We start from the raw sequence: 12,121 nt of genomic DNA, 5'->3' as shown, positions 1-12,121 counted from the left end.
GAGAATTTTGAAATGTCCTATTACCTTGTTAATCATTTTTCTCTTCATTCTAAAACAGGGTGTGGAAGCAAGTTAGAGCCATCATCGTGCTGAGAAGGAACAACCGTCGTCTCAGACCGCTGGTAAGTATTGCCCTTAGGAGGAAGGGTCCTCCCAGAGAGCCTGGTTCCTCCCAAGATTTCTTCCTCCAGGAGGGAGTTTTTTCTTGCCACCGTCGCCCCACATTCACCGGTCATTCACTAGTAGTGCACCACTACTAGAGATAGTCAGGACCAGTGTTTGGCTTGCTCTCTGGGAACAACAAATAAATTAATAATAAAATAAAATAAAGATATTATTGTCACGGGCTGAAAGCAGGGACTCAAGCGCAGAGCAGGTTGATGTCTCAAAACACAATTTATTTACACACCCGTGCAATAATATATACAGTGACGGGAAATTCAGGGTTCCAGGGGATTAGGGGAAGGCTCTCTCTCTCTCACGCTCGCTCACGTCCTCACACACGTTCGTACCGCGGGGAGGTCACAGGTCCGGGAAGATAAGCTGGAACAGGGAAAGGGAGATATCACTCACAAATCACGAAGGCATAAAGGTGTAAGACCACGGGAGCTGGAAAGGTAGACTAACGTCAGTAGCGCAATCATCCCGCGATGAGAGGATCTGTGACCCAGCCTCAAATAGAAGACGGATAATCAGCTGATCGCCAACAGCTGTGAGAGCCAAGGGCGGGAGCCAGCTGTGAGCTCCGCCCAGGCAGAGAGATAGGGGGAGAAAGAGAAAAAAAACACAAGTGTAGCCTTGTGAGGCCGGCTGGGCAGGCACGGGGACCATGACAATTATTTACTTATTTATTTATTTTTTATTAAAATTAACGTAACAACAAAAACAAAAATAACTAATAAAAACTAATTAACTAAGTATTCAACTGTGTTTTGTGAAATTTGTAATGAGTCTCAGTTAAGTTGATGTCACAGAAGTTTCTGAATCAACCATTTAGATTGTTCAACAAACAGATTTACTCAGGTAAAGATGGTAAGCTGGAGCACTGGTACCCTTCTAGTTCAGTTTAAGTTTTTAGACAAATATTCCCTCATTCAGTTGCAGTTTCTGCTTACATTATACATTATTTAGCTGCAAATGTTTAGCTGCAAGTAGCAAAGTCCAAAAGTGACAACATTTCCACTGCACTCTCTCCAGAAATGGCATATAGAACTTTTGATCAAATTAGACATTTATCCTTGAAAAATCCATGAAAATCTTTAATTGTACCTTTTATAACATTGTGGTGGGGCGTGGTCTGCGGTGCCGTGCAGGGAGGGCGGACGCACCTGCACGGCATCCTTAATCACGCCCGCCTAGTTAAAAACACGGGGACTCAGGGGTTTGGGGATTGTTGTGGTGAGATGTAAATAAAGATGGCTCCGAATGATACTCTGTGGTCCCGCCGTGCCTTATTCTCGCCACATTGGTGCCGAAACCCAGGAGGCAGCACGGCGGGTCCGTATCGGAGCCAGGGAATGGAGGAGCTGGCCCAGATGGTGGCCGAAATGGCGGCCGCCCAGCGGGAGCAGGCGGCGGCGGAGGGAGTAGTAGTGACGGAGGAGTCGCGCGATGGGCTGCTCCAGCGGGGAGCGACGGCAGTGACGGATGGACCGCGCAAGGAGCTGGAGGTCCCCGTGCCAGGGGAGCCTGCTCGAGTGGAACTGGCGAGCGAGGCGTGTGCCACGCTTGAGATCGCCGTGCTCACCAGATCGGCCTCACCACCACCAGAGGCCAGTACACGCCACACCTCTGCCCAGCCACCTGTGAGCTGGGGCTCACGACTGTGCCGGCCGCGCCGGGTGCACACGCCACGCGTCCGACTTCCGAACCAGCTTGGCCTGCACCGCTGGATTCGCGGGCGGCCACCTGAACTCGCACCTCCCCGTCGCTTGGCCGGGGCCTGGGGGCGCCAGCTGTCCGGGCTGATTCCCTCTCCCACTGGCGGTGGGGGAGTAGGTTCGGCCGGATGGCTCCCCAGCCTCAATCAGGCGATGGGGGTATGTGGTGGGGCGTGGTCTGCGGTGCCGTGCAGGGAGGGCGGACGCACCTGCACGGCATCCTTAATCACGCCCGCCTAGTTAAAAACACGGGGACTCGGGGGTTTGGGGATTGTTGTGGTGAGATGTAAATAAAGATGGCTCCGAATGATACTCCGTGGTCCCGCCGTGCCTTATTCTCGCCACAAACATTTTAACAAGTTACTGTCTCCTGCTGCATGTTTCTTGTTTTGGCTTAACTTCATCAGCTCAAAAAACACACCGTGCTGTGGTTTACTGAAAGAACTCATGTACAGGACACACTGAAAGCAGGTTTACAATGTTTAATTAACAAAGTCAAGATCAGTTAACAACAGCTGAACGAAAGATTTACTTTTTCTCGTCGATAAAATGGTCAGATGAGGTCCATGCCAATGTGCTCAAATGGTACCTCCATTAAGGGCAGTAAGGGCATAAAGGCACTTTTGGAATGGCCAGCTGGTTCACCAGCTGACACCACTGGACGCACAACATCAGCGCACATCCAAACAGATTCTTGGCCAGTAAAATCGGTCAATTTTTGGGTCCAGAGTCTTATCTTATTCCAGGTGACCAGCCATCGAGTTGTAACGAGCCACCTAAAAAAATCATTTCTCAGTGGCTCTTCTGCGACCAACAAGTAGATGTGTTCTTCCATTTTACAAGTGTCACGACACGCTCAACATGGTCTGTCGTTACAAAATGTGGAAATGTCAGGGCGCACTATTTGACTATCAGCTCTCATCATTTGATCAAAGGGCGAATTGCATAGTGCCATTATCTTCTGTGTAGCGAATTGCTGGAACCGGCAAGCTGAACGCGGCCCAAACGCCACGTGTCCCTATTGGCTGTGTGTGCAGCCCAGCATACTGCCCTATTGAGCTACCAAACCCCAACCAATCAGTTTTGAGATTTAAGGGGTATGCTAGCCGCCAGCTAACCGCAGCCGTTACTCTATGCATTTCCCCCCGATCTTTCATTTCCACCAGTACTATGGGGTATTTGTGAATATCCATGACTGAGCCGGACAGGTCGCCAGCTGGTCTTTGGCCAGGGTGATGGCAGTTTCGAGGTTCACCGGCTAGTGATAGCAGACTCACTTCACTGTCCTGGCCGGTAGCCCCCCCCCCACAAATTTCTCTAGCACTACCATTTTCAGCAATCCAGCCTTTCTAAGTGTGGGGCCAGGCTGCAGCCACCTGGTTTAGGCAGAGGACTGGTCCTCCAGCCCCATTTGCCCCATGAAAGTTGCTGTGATGGTCTTCTGGAGAGACTGATGGCAGCCACTTGCAACAACCGGAGGGCACGTTCCTTCCCTGGCCACCAACACACATAATGTCACATAAACAGAAGCAGAAACTGCTGGTAAGTCATCAAATACACTCATGGCTGAACACCAACACAACTGAGTGAAGTAAAACATTAACTTACGGTCTTATGAACGCACACACTGTCCGTTGTTTGGCTGCCGTTTGTCTCTGAACTAAAGTTGCGGACATGCACCCCGATCGTGCATTCAGGGGGCATAGGAAATCCCATACACAACCCTAACCCTTTTGTACAATAGGTGCAATTACTAGTAGGCTGAAGGGTTGCGCTAGGGGCCATCTGTAGAGATGTAGGGTCAACAACCTGTCTGTGAACGTGGACAAAACAAAAGAGATGATTGTTGACTTCAGGAGAGCACAGAGAGCTCACTTCCCACTTAACATCACTGGATCCTCTTTGGAGGTCGTCAAGAGCACCAAATTCCTTGATGTCCACCTGGCGGAGAACCTTTTCTGGTCCCTTAACCCAAGCTCCATAACTAAGGAGGCCCAACAGCATCTCTACTTCTTGCGGAAGCTGAGGAAAGCCCATCTCTCACCATCCATTCTCACCACCTTCTACAGAGGGATTATCGAGAGCGTCCTGAGCAGCTGCATCACTATCTAGTATGGTAACTGCACCGTATCAGATCGCAGTACCCTACAACTAATAGTGAGAGCAGCTGAGAAGATCATTGGAGCCCCTCTCCCCTCCATCATGGACACTTTTAGCACCCGCTCCATCCGCAAAGCCACCAGCATTATGGAGGACCTCACACACTCTTCACCCTGCTGCCTTCTCGAAAGAGGTACCAGCAAGCCGTCAGACTCCTGAACACTCAGTGACTGGACTGATACACACACACACACACCTTCACACATCGCTACCAAGCACTTATCTGCAGTATCTCACACACACACACACACACACACACACACACACACACACACACACACATAGGGCTGGGCTATATCATACCGTTCACGGTAATACCGGTGTAATTTTGGGCAACGATAGGAAAATGAAATATCGTGATAGAATATGGGTAAAACGCGCATGCGCAGTGCCTATGTTTACATACGCACATGGCGGCGACACAGAATGAGAAGAGCGAAAGTGGAGTATTACGGCTATATTAGGCAGGCGCCTCGCGGAGTGATACGTACTGTGCTTCAACATAATATTACTGTATTGTGTGTGTATAACCTCTTTTTAAGTTTAGTGGATATTATACATTGTTATGCTCAGGATATGTCGGCCAATTTCCACTGGAAATGCCTTTTGGTTAAACTGTCAGCAAGGAATTTGCATTGTTACATTTTTATATAACTTTAATGCACATAAAAACAGCTGCTTGTTTAAGTGAAAATACATTGATGGTTTTTTTGCACTAATAAAGTTGTGTAGTTGTAAAGTATTTTGTCTAGTGTCAGTTATATCGTCAGTTATATCGTTATCGCAAATTTTCAAATGTATATCGTGATAAATATTTTTGGTCATATCGCCCTGCTCCACACACACACACACACACACACACACACACACACACACACACCAAGTTACTTTTGCACAATACTCAGCATTTTGCACATATCCATTGCACTGTCTTGTCTTGTTTATTTTTGCAATTTTTTGCACATTGCACTGTACATTTCAAGCATGTACAGTGGGGTTGCTTGGAGACGAGTACCACACAGTTCCAATGAGCATACATTCCAAAATATGCAAACTAGCCCCATACATTATGATGACACATGTTCAGGGTATGAACATTCTATGCTGAAAGCTTATAAATATACAACTATTGAACTTGTTTTCAGTTGAACTTTTGCATAGCACAGAAGATTTTCACTGCGATCAAATTAGGTTCAAAGATGTTCAAACGCTTTTTTCTCAGAAAGGTAAGTTTGACGAGACTTGTAGCACATTTCTCTGTATATTTTCTTACAGTAAATAAGCATTTTGAAGCTTTTAATGGAGCTTCATAGATGATTTTTGTAAAAACTGAATTTTGAACCAAATGAAGTATTTTGTATTTCATACCATAAACTTTAAAACTCAAATTGAGGCATGAATAAATTGTTTTTAATTTATTTAAACATATTCATATCGGTCCACTTCATGAGTCGATAGCTCACTAAATTGATAAATAATCTAAAATAATACCAAATTTTCTAACTGGACACTTTTCATGTAGAGCCTCCCTTGGAATGTTTGTTTTATGCCATTACTGATGTTGGTTTTCTTCTTTCTAAACAGAGATCAAAAAACCAAAACGTGGCAGAGAAGGAAATTCCTTCTACGTCTCAACAGAGGTAAAGAAATGTGACTCTTTAATCCAATGTTGCCGGAGATATTTATAGCAGTGGTTTAGTGTGAGCTGTTTTATTTCCCTTTTATTGTTGTTTTTCTTCCGCCTTGTGTGTTTATATCGTTTTTACTACTTCTAGTTTTGTCTATTATTTATATCGATTCAGAGATTAGTTGAAAATATAGAGTGTAAATGTACAAAATACATGATTTTGTTCATTTTGGTATTTCATAACAGTTATTATTTTTTATTTGCAATATCCAGGATGCGCTCCTTGTTAAAAATTTCCACTTTGAAAAATAACATTTACACTTTTGTCCTCGATCAGCGTCCCGGATGCTTCTGTTGCTGCCACAACACCTAACCATGAAAATGGTATAAAGAAGAAGAAGAAAATAAAATGGAGACACTTCTTCTGCTGTTTCTCGGTTTGCTTTTACAGAAGACATATGAAATGCATATTTTCCTTAAAATGTATTTGTTAATTTTAAGTGACTTTTCTTTTTTAATAACATTATGTTTGTTCGTTCTCTACAGGAAACTGACAGCGATACAGAGGCAGAGACCCCCACTGTAAAGCCACAGAAAAAGTCCCGCTGGTCTATTTTCAAATTCTGGAAGGTATGTTTTATGGAAAGAGTCACTATCATCAAGCATTTATTCATCACAATGAAATGGGAGCAATTAAGAGCAATGAAGCACACAGCTATGTCCTGTCTTTTGGTTTCTTTCTACAGAGAAGAAACCAGGTTGCTCCAGAAACAACAGGGGAACTTGATAAAAAGAGTGACAAGTAAGGGAAACTTTAATCTTCTCACTTTAAAGAAAAAATCTTTTGGGATCCTTCTGGTTGCAGATTTGATACTTAATCTTCTATATATTTGTATATTTTTGCAGATTAAAGAACCTGCAGCAGGACTGTACACCTGCCGAGGCAGCACCACCAAAAGAAGACTGCCTAGAAACAAAAGGTCGAGAACTGGTTGCTTCAGAAACAACAGGGGAACCTGATAAAAAGAGTGACAAGTAAGGGAAACTTTAATCTTCTCACTTTAAAGAAAAATTCTTTTGGGATCCTTCTGGTTGCAGATTTGATACTTAATCTTCTATATATTTGTATATTTTTGCAGATTAAAGAACATGCAGCAGGACTGTACACCTGCCGAGGCAGCACCACCAAAAGAAGACTGCCTAGAAACAAAAGGTCGAGAACTGGTTGCTCCAGAAACAACAGGGGAACCTGATAAAAAGAGTGACAAGTAAGGGAAACTTTAATCTTCTCACTTTAAAGAAAAATTCTTTTGGGATCCTTCTGGTTGCAGATTTGATACTTAATCTTCTATATATTTGTATATTTTTGCAGATTAAAGAACATGCAGCAGGACTGTACACTTGCTGAGGCAGCACCACCAAAAGAAGACTGCCTAGAAACAAAAGGCCAAGAACTGGACATCAAGCCTCCACTGAACAGTTCAGAGGACCTAGTACAGGTCATAACTACAGACAATCCCAGGTAAGTGCTTTTAATATTTTGGCCGATTGCTGATCACAATAAGAATTAGATGTTTGAATGCTTTTCTCCAGAGAGACAATGTTTGTTTGTTGTCCTGTTGTGCTTGCTATGCATCCCTGACTCCTTTCTTCTTTCTGCATGCAGCAGCACCCATAAGGAATGTGGTGAAAGTTCCAACCAGGTTAGAAACACCACTGAACATAGTGAGCCATCAGACCTGAGTTGGGACACTTTGCTTATGGAGTTTCTGGCACAAGAGGATGGATTGGAGCAGGTGCTTGACATGTAAGAGAAAAACGTCCTCCAAAATGTTTAAACTTCAAAGCTCATGCATACATGCACATACACTGCTTAGCTTCTTGACATCTTTCCTAATTGTGTGTTTGTGTTTTTACCTTTTTGCAATAGTTTAGGGAAAAATTTGAAGGATAGAAAAAAAAAGAAAAATAAAGTTCAGACTGTGGACCGCTTCGGGTGAGTACACGTGGTGCACGAGGACCAAAGCTCTCTTTGTCAAAGTGGAAATGAGTTATTTTACACTGATAGTGTAAACTTTGTGTATGTGTGGCAGGTTTCCAAACATTGTAAACAGCTGCTACATGAACTCCTGCCTGCAGAGCCTCTTCAACAATGAGGAGTTCATTAGAGATGTCAGCCGTCAGGAGACTTTGTGGAGAGCAGTCCCAGAAGCTCGGCTCTTAAGGTGCGCTACGTCAACCTTCTACTTTCTTCAGAAACCTGAAGAACAAAGATATCTAACACCAGAAATGTCTGTTTACCCTTTCCTTTTTACAGAAGGCTCATGAACATCAGGAACTGTCATGAATCAAGAGATTATGACCTTAAAAAACGCCACCTAATGTCTTTTAAGAAGGCATTCAGCCAACAGGTTCCTGAATACGAAGGCAGTGCACAGAAAGTGCGTCAGCTATTTGGACATTTTGTTTTTTGCTTTACCTTCTAATGTTTATGTTCTAAATCTCCTCTGTGTTTTTCTTTCAGGACGCTCATGAATTCCTAACCTTTTTCCTCAATGAGGTGAAAAGCCTCTCACCTCACCTGAAGAGGGAAGCAGCTCTCCTGGGCCGAAGTTATACCTGCCCAGTAGAAGACCATCATGTTTTCAAAATGGAAAACATGAGGACATGCAAGAGGTAAGCCAGTCTTTCAGAAACACAGGGCTGATTGCAACATTTTCATATACCTCTTTTCCACCTACTTGATCGTTACTTTAACTACGTTACTCCTTAAATGTGTAGCTGCGGTCACCAGTCATCACAACAGGAGGAATTTACAAGCTTGTCCCTTGACCTGGTTCCAGAGGGGTCTGTTGAGGACATGTTAGGGACATACTTGAAGGTAAGATCACAAATTCCAGTAGAGATGTAGTATCACTGATCTTGTGTGTGCGCATAGGTTGTGATTTTTTTTTTCTACCATAAAGCCTGTTTTCTCTTTGCCGTTGTTTAGGAACAAAAAATCGAATTTACCTGTGACTGTGGAGGGACGACCTCGGAAGTGAAGCAGTCTTTTGATACACTGCCAAGGTGAGTAAGGTCACATCAGAATTGATCGACTGACCTGATTTCCAAACTGTGGCGCACTAAACATCAGAGTTTTTAAGACAACACTTGAGCAGTCATTTTCTCCCATCTTCGGTTTGTGTTTGACACTCATTCTTCTTATTTTGTACCTTGGGTTTTTTTTTTCTTTTCTGCCAGAGTTCTCATCTTTCACCTGAAGAGGTTTGGCTTTACAAAAACCCACAAGCTTCAGAAGGTGAATGACCCCGTCAGGCTGCAGAGGGACTTGGTGGTGTCATCCAAACAGGTAAAAACAGACTGCAGAACATCTCAGAGAATCAGCTTAATTATCGCACTGATGTGAGACTTTATGAAACTGATCTTTGGATTTGTTCCTTCTCAGGGTGATGGCCGTTATGAACTCATAAGCATCATTAGTCACTATGGAGGCACAGAATCAGGTAAAACAACTGACTTGTTACAAACAGAAAATGCTACTTTTGAGTGAAGGACTCACACACAAAAGCTTTTGATGTTTTAAGAAGCACTAAGTCCAAACCACTGTTTGCTTGAATCAGTTGACTTTTAGAAGTTGGATTCATTTGTCTTAATGTGATCTTAGGACACTACATCTGTCATTCTGTGCATCCTGAGGAGAGCCCACAGTCTACATCAGATCATTGGCTCACCTATAATGATGCACGGGTGCTCCACACAACTGGATCGGCAGTTTTTGAGGAACAGCAGCAGTCTGCCTACATCCTGTTTTACAAGAGAAACGTAAGAAGACACAGCAGCTGAGAGAATTTTGAAATGTCCTATTACCTTGTTAATCATTTTTCTCTTCATTCTAAAACAGGGTGTGGAAGCAAGTTAGAGCCATCATCGTGCTGAGAAGGAACAACCGTCGTCTCAGACCGCTGGTAAGTATTGCCCTTAGGAGGAAGGGTCCTCCCAGAGAGCCTGGTTCCTCCCAAGATTTCTTCCTCCAGGAGGGAGTTTTTTCTTGCCACCGTCGCCCCACATTCACCGGTCATTCACTAGTAGTGCACCACTACTAGAGATAGTCAGGACCAGTGTTTGGCTTGCTCTCTGGGAACAACAAATAAATTAATAATAAAATAAAATAAAGATATTATTGTCACGGGCTGAAAGCAGGGACTCAAGCGCAGAGCAGGTTGATGTCTCAAAACACAATTTATTTACACACCCGTGCAATAATATATACAGTGACGGGAAATTCAGGGTTCCAGGGGATTAGGGGAAGGCTCTCTCTCTCTCACGCTCGCTCACGTCCTCACACACGTTCGTACCGCGGGGAGGTCACAGGTCCGGGAAGATAAGCTGGAACAGGGAAAGGGAGATATCACTCACAAATCACGAAGGCATAAAGGTGTAAGACCACGGGAGCTGGAAAGGTAGACTAACGTCAGTAGCGCAATCATCCCGCGATGAGAGGATCTGTGACCCAGCCTCAAATAGAAGACGGATAATCAGCTGATCGCCAACAGCTGTGAGAGCCAAGGGCGGGAGCCAGCTGTGAGCTCCGCCCAGGCAGAGAGATAGGGGGAGAAAGAGAAAAAAAACACAAGTGTAGCCTTGTGAGGCCGGCTGGGCAGGCACGGGGACCATGACAATTATTTACTTATTTATTTATTTTTTATTAAAATTAACGTAACAACAAAAACAAAAATAACTAATAAAAACTAATTAACTAAGTATTCAACTGTGTTTTGTGAAATTTGTAATGAGTCTCAGTTAAGTTGATGTCACAGAAGTTTCTGAATCAACCATTTAGATTGTTCAACAAACAGATTTACTCAGGTAAAGATGGTAAGCTGGAGCACTGGTACCCTTCTAGTTCAGTTTAAGTTTTTAGACAAATATTCCCTCATTCAGTTGCAGTTTCTGCTTACATTATACATTATTTAGCTGCAAATGTTTAGCTGCAAGTAGCAAAGTCCAAAAGTGACAACATTTCCACTGCACTCTCTCCAGAAATGGCATATAGAACTTTTGATCAAATTAGACATTTATCCTTGAAAAATCCATGAAAATCTTTAATTGTACCTTTTATAACATTGTGGTGGGGCGTGGTCTGCGGTGCCGTGCAGGGAGGGCGGACGCACCTGCACGGCATCCTTAATCACGCCCGCCTAGTTAAAAACACGGGGACTCAGGGGTTTGGGGATTGTTGTGGTGAGATGTAAATAAAGATGGCTCCGAATGATACTCCGTGGTCCCGCCGTGCCTTATTCTCGCCACATTGGTGCCGAAACCCAGGAGGCAGCACGGCGGGTCCGTATCGGAGCCAGGGAATGGAGGAGCTGGCCCAGATGGTGGCCGAAATGGCGGCCGCCCAGCGGGAGCAGGCGGCGGCGGAGGGAGTAGTAGTGACGGAGGAGTCGCGCGATGGGCTGCTCCAGCGGGGAGCGACGGCAGTGACGGATGGACCGCGCAAGGAGCTGGAGGTCCCCGTGCCAGGGGAGCCTGCTCGAGTGGAACTGGCGAGCGAGGCGTGTGCCACGCTTGAGATCGCCGTGCTCACCAGATCGGCCTCACCACCACCAGAGGCCAGTACACGCCACACCTCTGCCCAGCCACCTGTGAGCTGGGGCTCACGACTGTGCCGGCCGCGCCGGGTGCACACGCCACGCGTCCGACTTCCGAACCAGCTTGGCCTGCACCGCTGGATTCGCGGGCGGCCACCTGAACTCGCACCTCCCCGTCGCTTGGCCGGGGCCTGGGGGCGCCAGCTGTCCGGGCTGATTCCCTCTCCCACTGGCGGTGGGGGAGTAGGTTCGGCCGGATGGCTCCCCAGCCTCAATCAGGCGATGGGGGTATGTGGTGGGGCGTGGTCTGCGGTGCCGTGCAGGGAGGGCGGACGCACCTGCACGGCATCCTTAATCACGCCCGCCTAGTTAAAAACACGGGGACTCGGGGGTTTGGGGATTGTTGTGGTGAGATGTAAATAAAGATGGCTCCGAATGATACTCCGTGGTCCCGCCGTGCCTTATTCTCGCCACAAACATTTTAACAAGTTACTGTCTCCTGCTGCATGTTTCTTGTTTTGGCTTAACTTCATCAGCTCAAAAAACACACCGTGCTGTGGTTTACTGAAAGAACTCATGTACAGGACACACTGAAAGCAGGTTTACAACGTTTAATTAACAAAGTCAAGATCAGTTAACAACAGCTGAACGAAAGATTTACTTTTTCTCGTCGATAAAATGGTCAGATGAGGTCCATGCCAATGTGCTCAAATGGTACCTCCATTAAGGGCAGTAAGGGCATAAAGGCACTTTTGGAATGGCCAGCTGGTTCACCAGCTGACACCACTGGACGCACAACATCAGCGCACATCCAAACAGATTCTTGGCCAGTAAAATCGGTCAATTTTTGGGTCCAG

At 45.3% G+C, this 12,121-nt stretch overlaps 1 protein-coding gene across 1 annotated transcript; it reads left to right on the top strand.

Moving 5' to 3' along the window:
• Window positions 1–4,911: 4,911 nt before the first annotated feature.
• Window positions 4,912–9,513, top strand: LOC147312729 (ubiquitin carboxyl-terminal hydrolase 46-like). Its single transcript, XM_086264321.1, has 16 exons — window positions 4,912–5,266; window positions 5,625–5,680; window positions 6,005–6,104; window positions 6,214–6,297; window positions 6,414–6,469; window positions 7,040–7,189; window positions 7,334–7,474; window positions 7,598–7,663; window positions 7,761–7,892; window positions 7,985–8,108; window positions 8,192–8,343; window positions 8,449–8,548; window positions 8,660–8,736; window positions 8,911–9,019; window positions 9,116–9,173; window positions 9,335–9,513. Exons 1-16 carry the CDS (start codon window positions 5,240–5,242, stop codon window positions 9,511–9,513), a joined length of 1,611 nt encoding a protein of 536 aa, XP_086120447.1. The 5' UTR covers window positions 4,912–5,239.
• The last annotated feature ends 2,608 nt before the right edge of the window (window positions 9,514–12,121 follow it).

The sequence above is a fragment of the Aulonocara sp. 'chitande type north' Nkhata Bay genome, linkage group LG15 (genome assembly GCF_057382095.1).
Source record: "Aulonocara sp. 'chitande type north' Nkhata Bay isolate Kocher_YH1m ecotype deep benthic linkage group LG15, A_spYH_male_GT1.1, whole genome shotgun sequence".
Classification (NCBI taxonomy): domain Eukaryota; kingdom Metazoa; phylum Chordata; class Actinopteri; order Cichliformes; family Cichlidae; genus Aulonocara; species Aulonocara sp. 'chitande type north' Nkhata Bay.
This window is presented reverse-complemented; position numbering and strand designations above follow the sequence as displayed.

What these genes read in the sequence shown, in the direction of transcription:
- LOC147312729 (XM_086264321.1), top strand. Translation starts at nt 5,240, where the DNA reads ATGTTCAAACGCTTTTTTCTCAGAAAG. An exon ending in AACATGAGGACATGCAAGAG is followed by an intron (nt 8,344 to 8,448) that starts GTAAGCCAGTCT and finishes TTAAATGTGTAG; the next exon opens with CTGCGGTCACCAGTCATCAC. An exon ending in TGTTAGGGACATACTTGAAG is followed by an intron (nt 8,549 to 8,659) that starts GTAAGATCACAA and finishes GCCGTTGTTTAG; the next exon opens with GAACAAAAAATCGAATTTAC.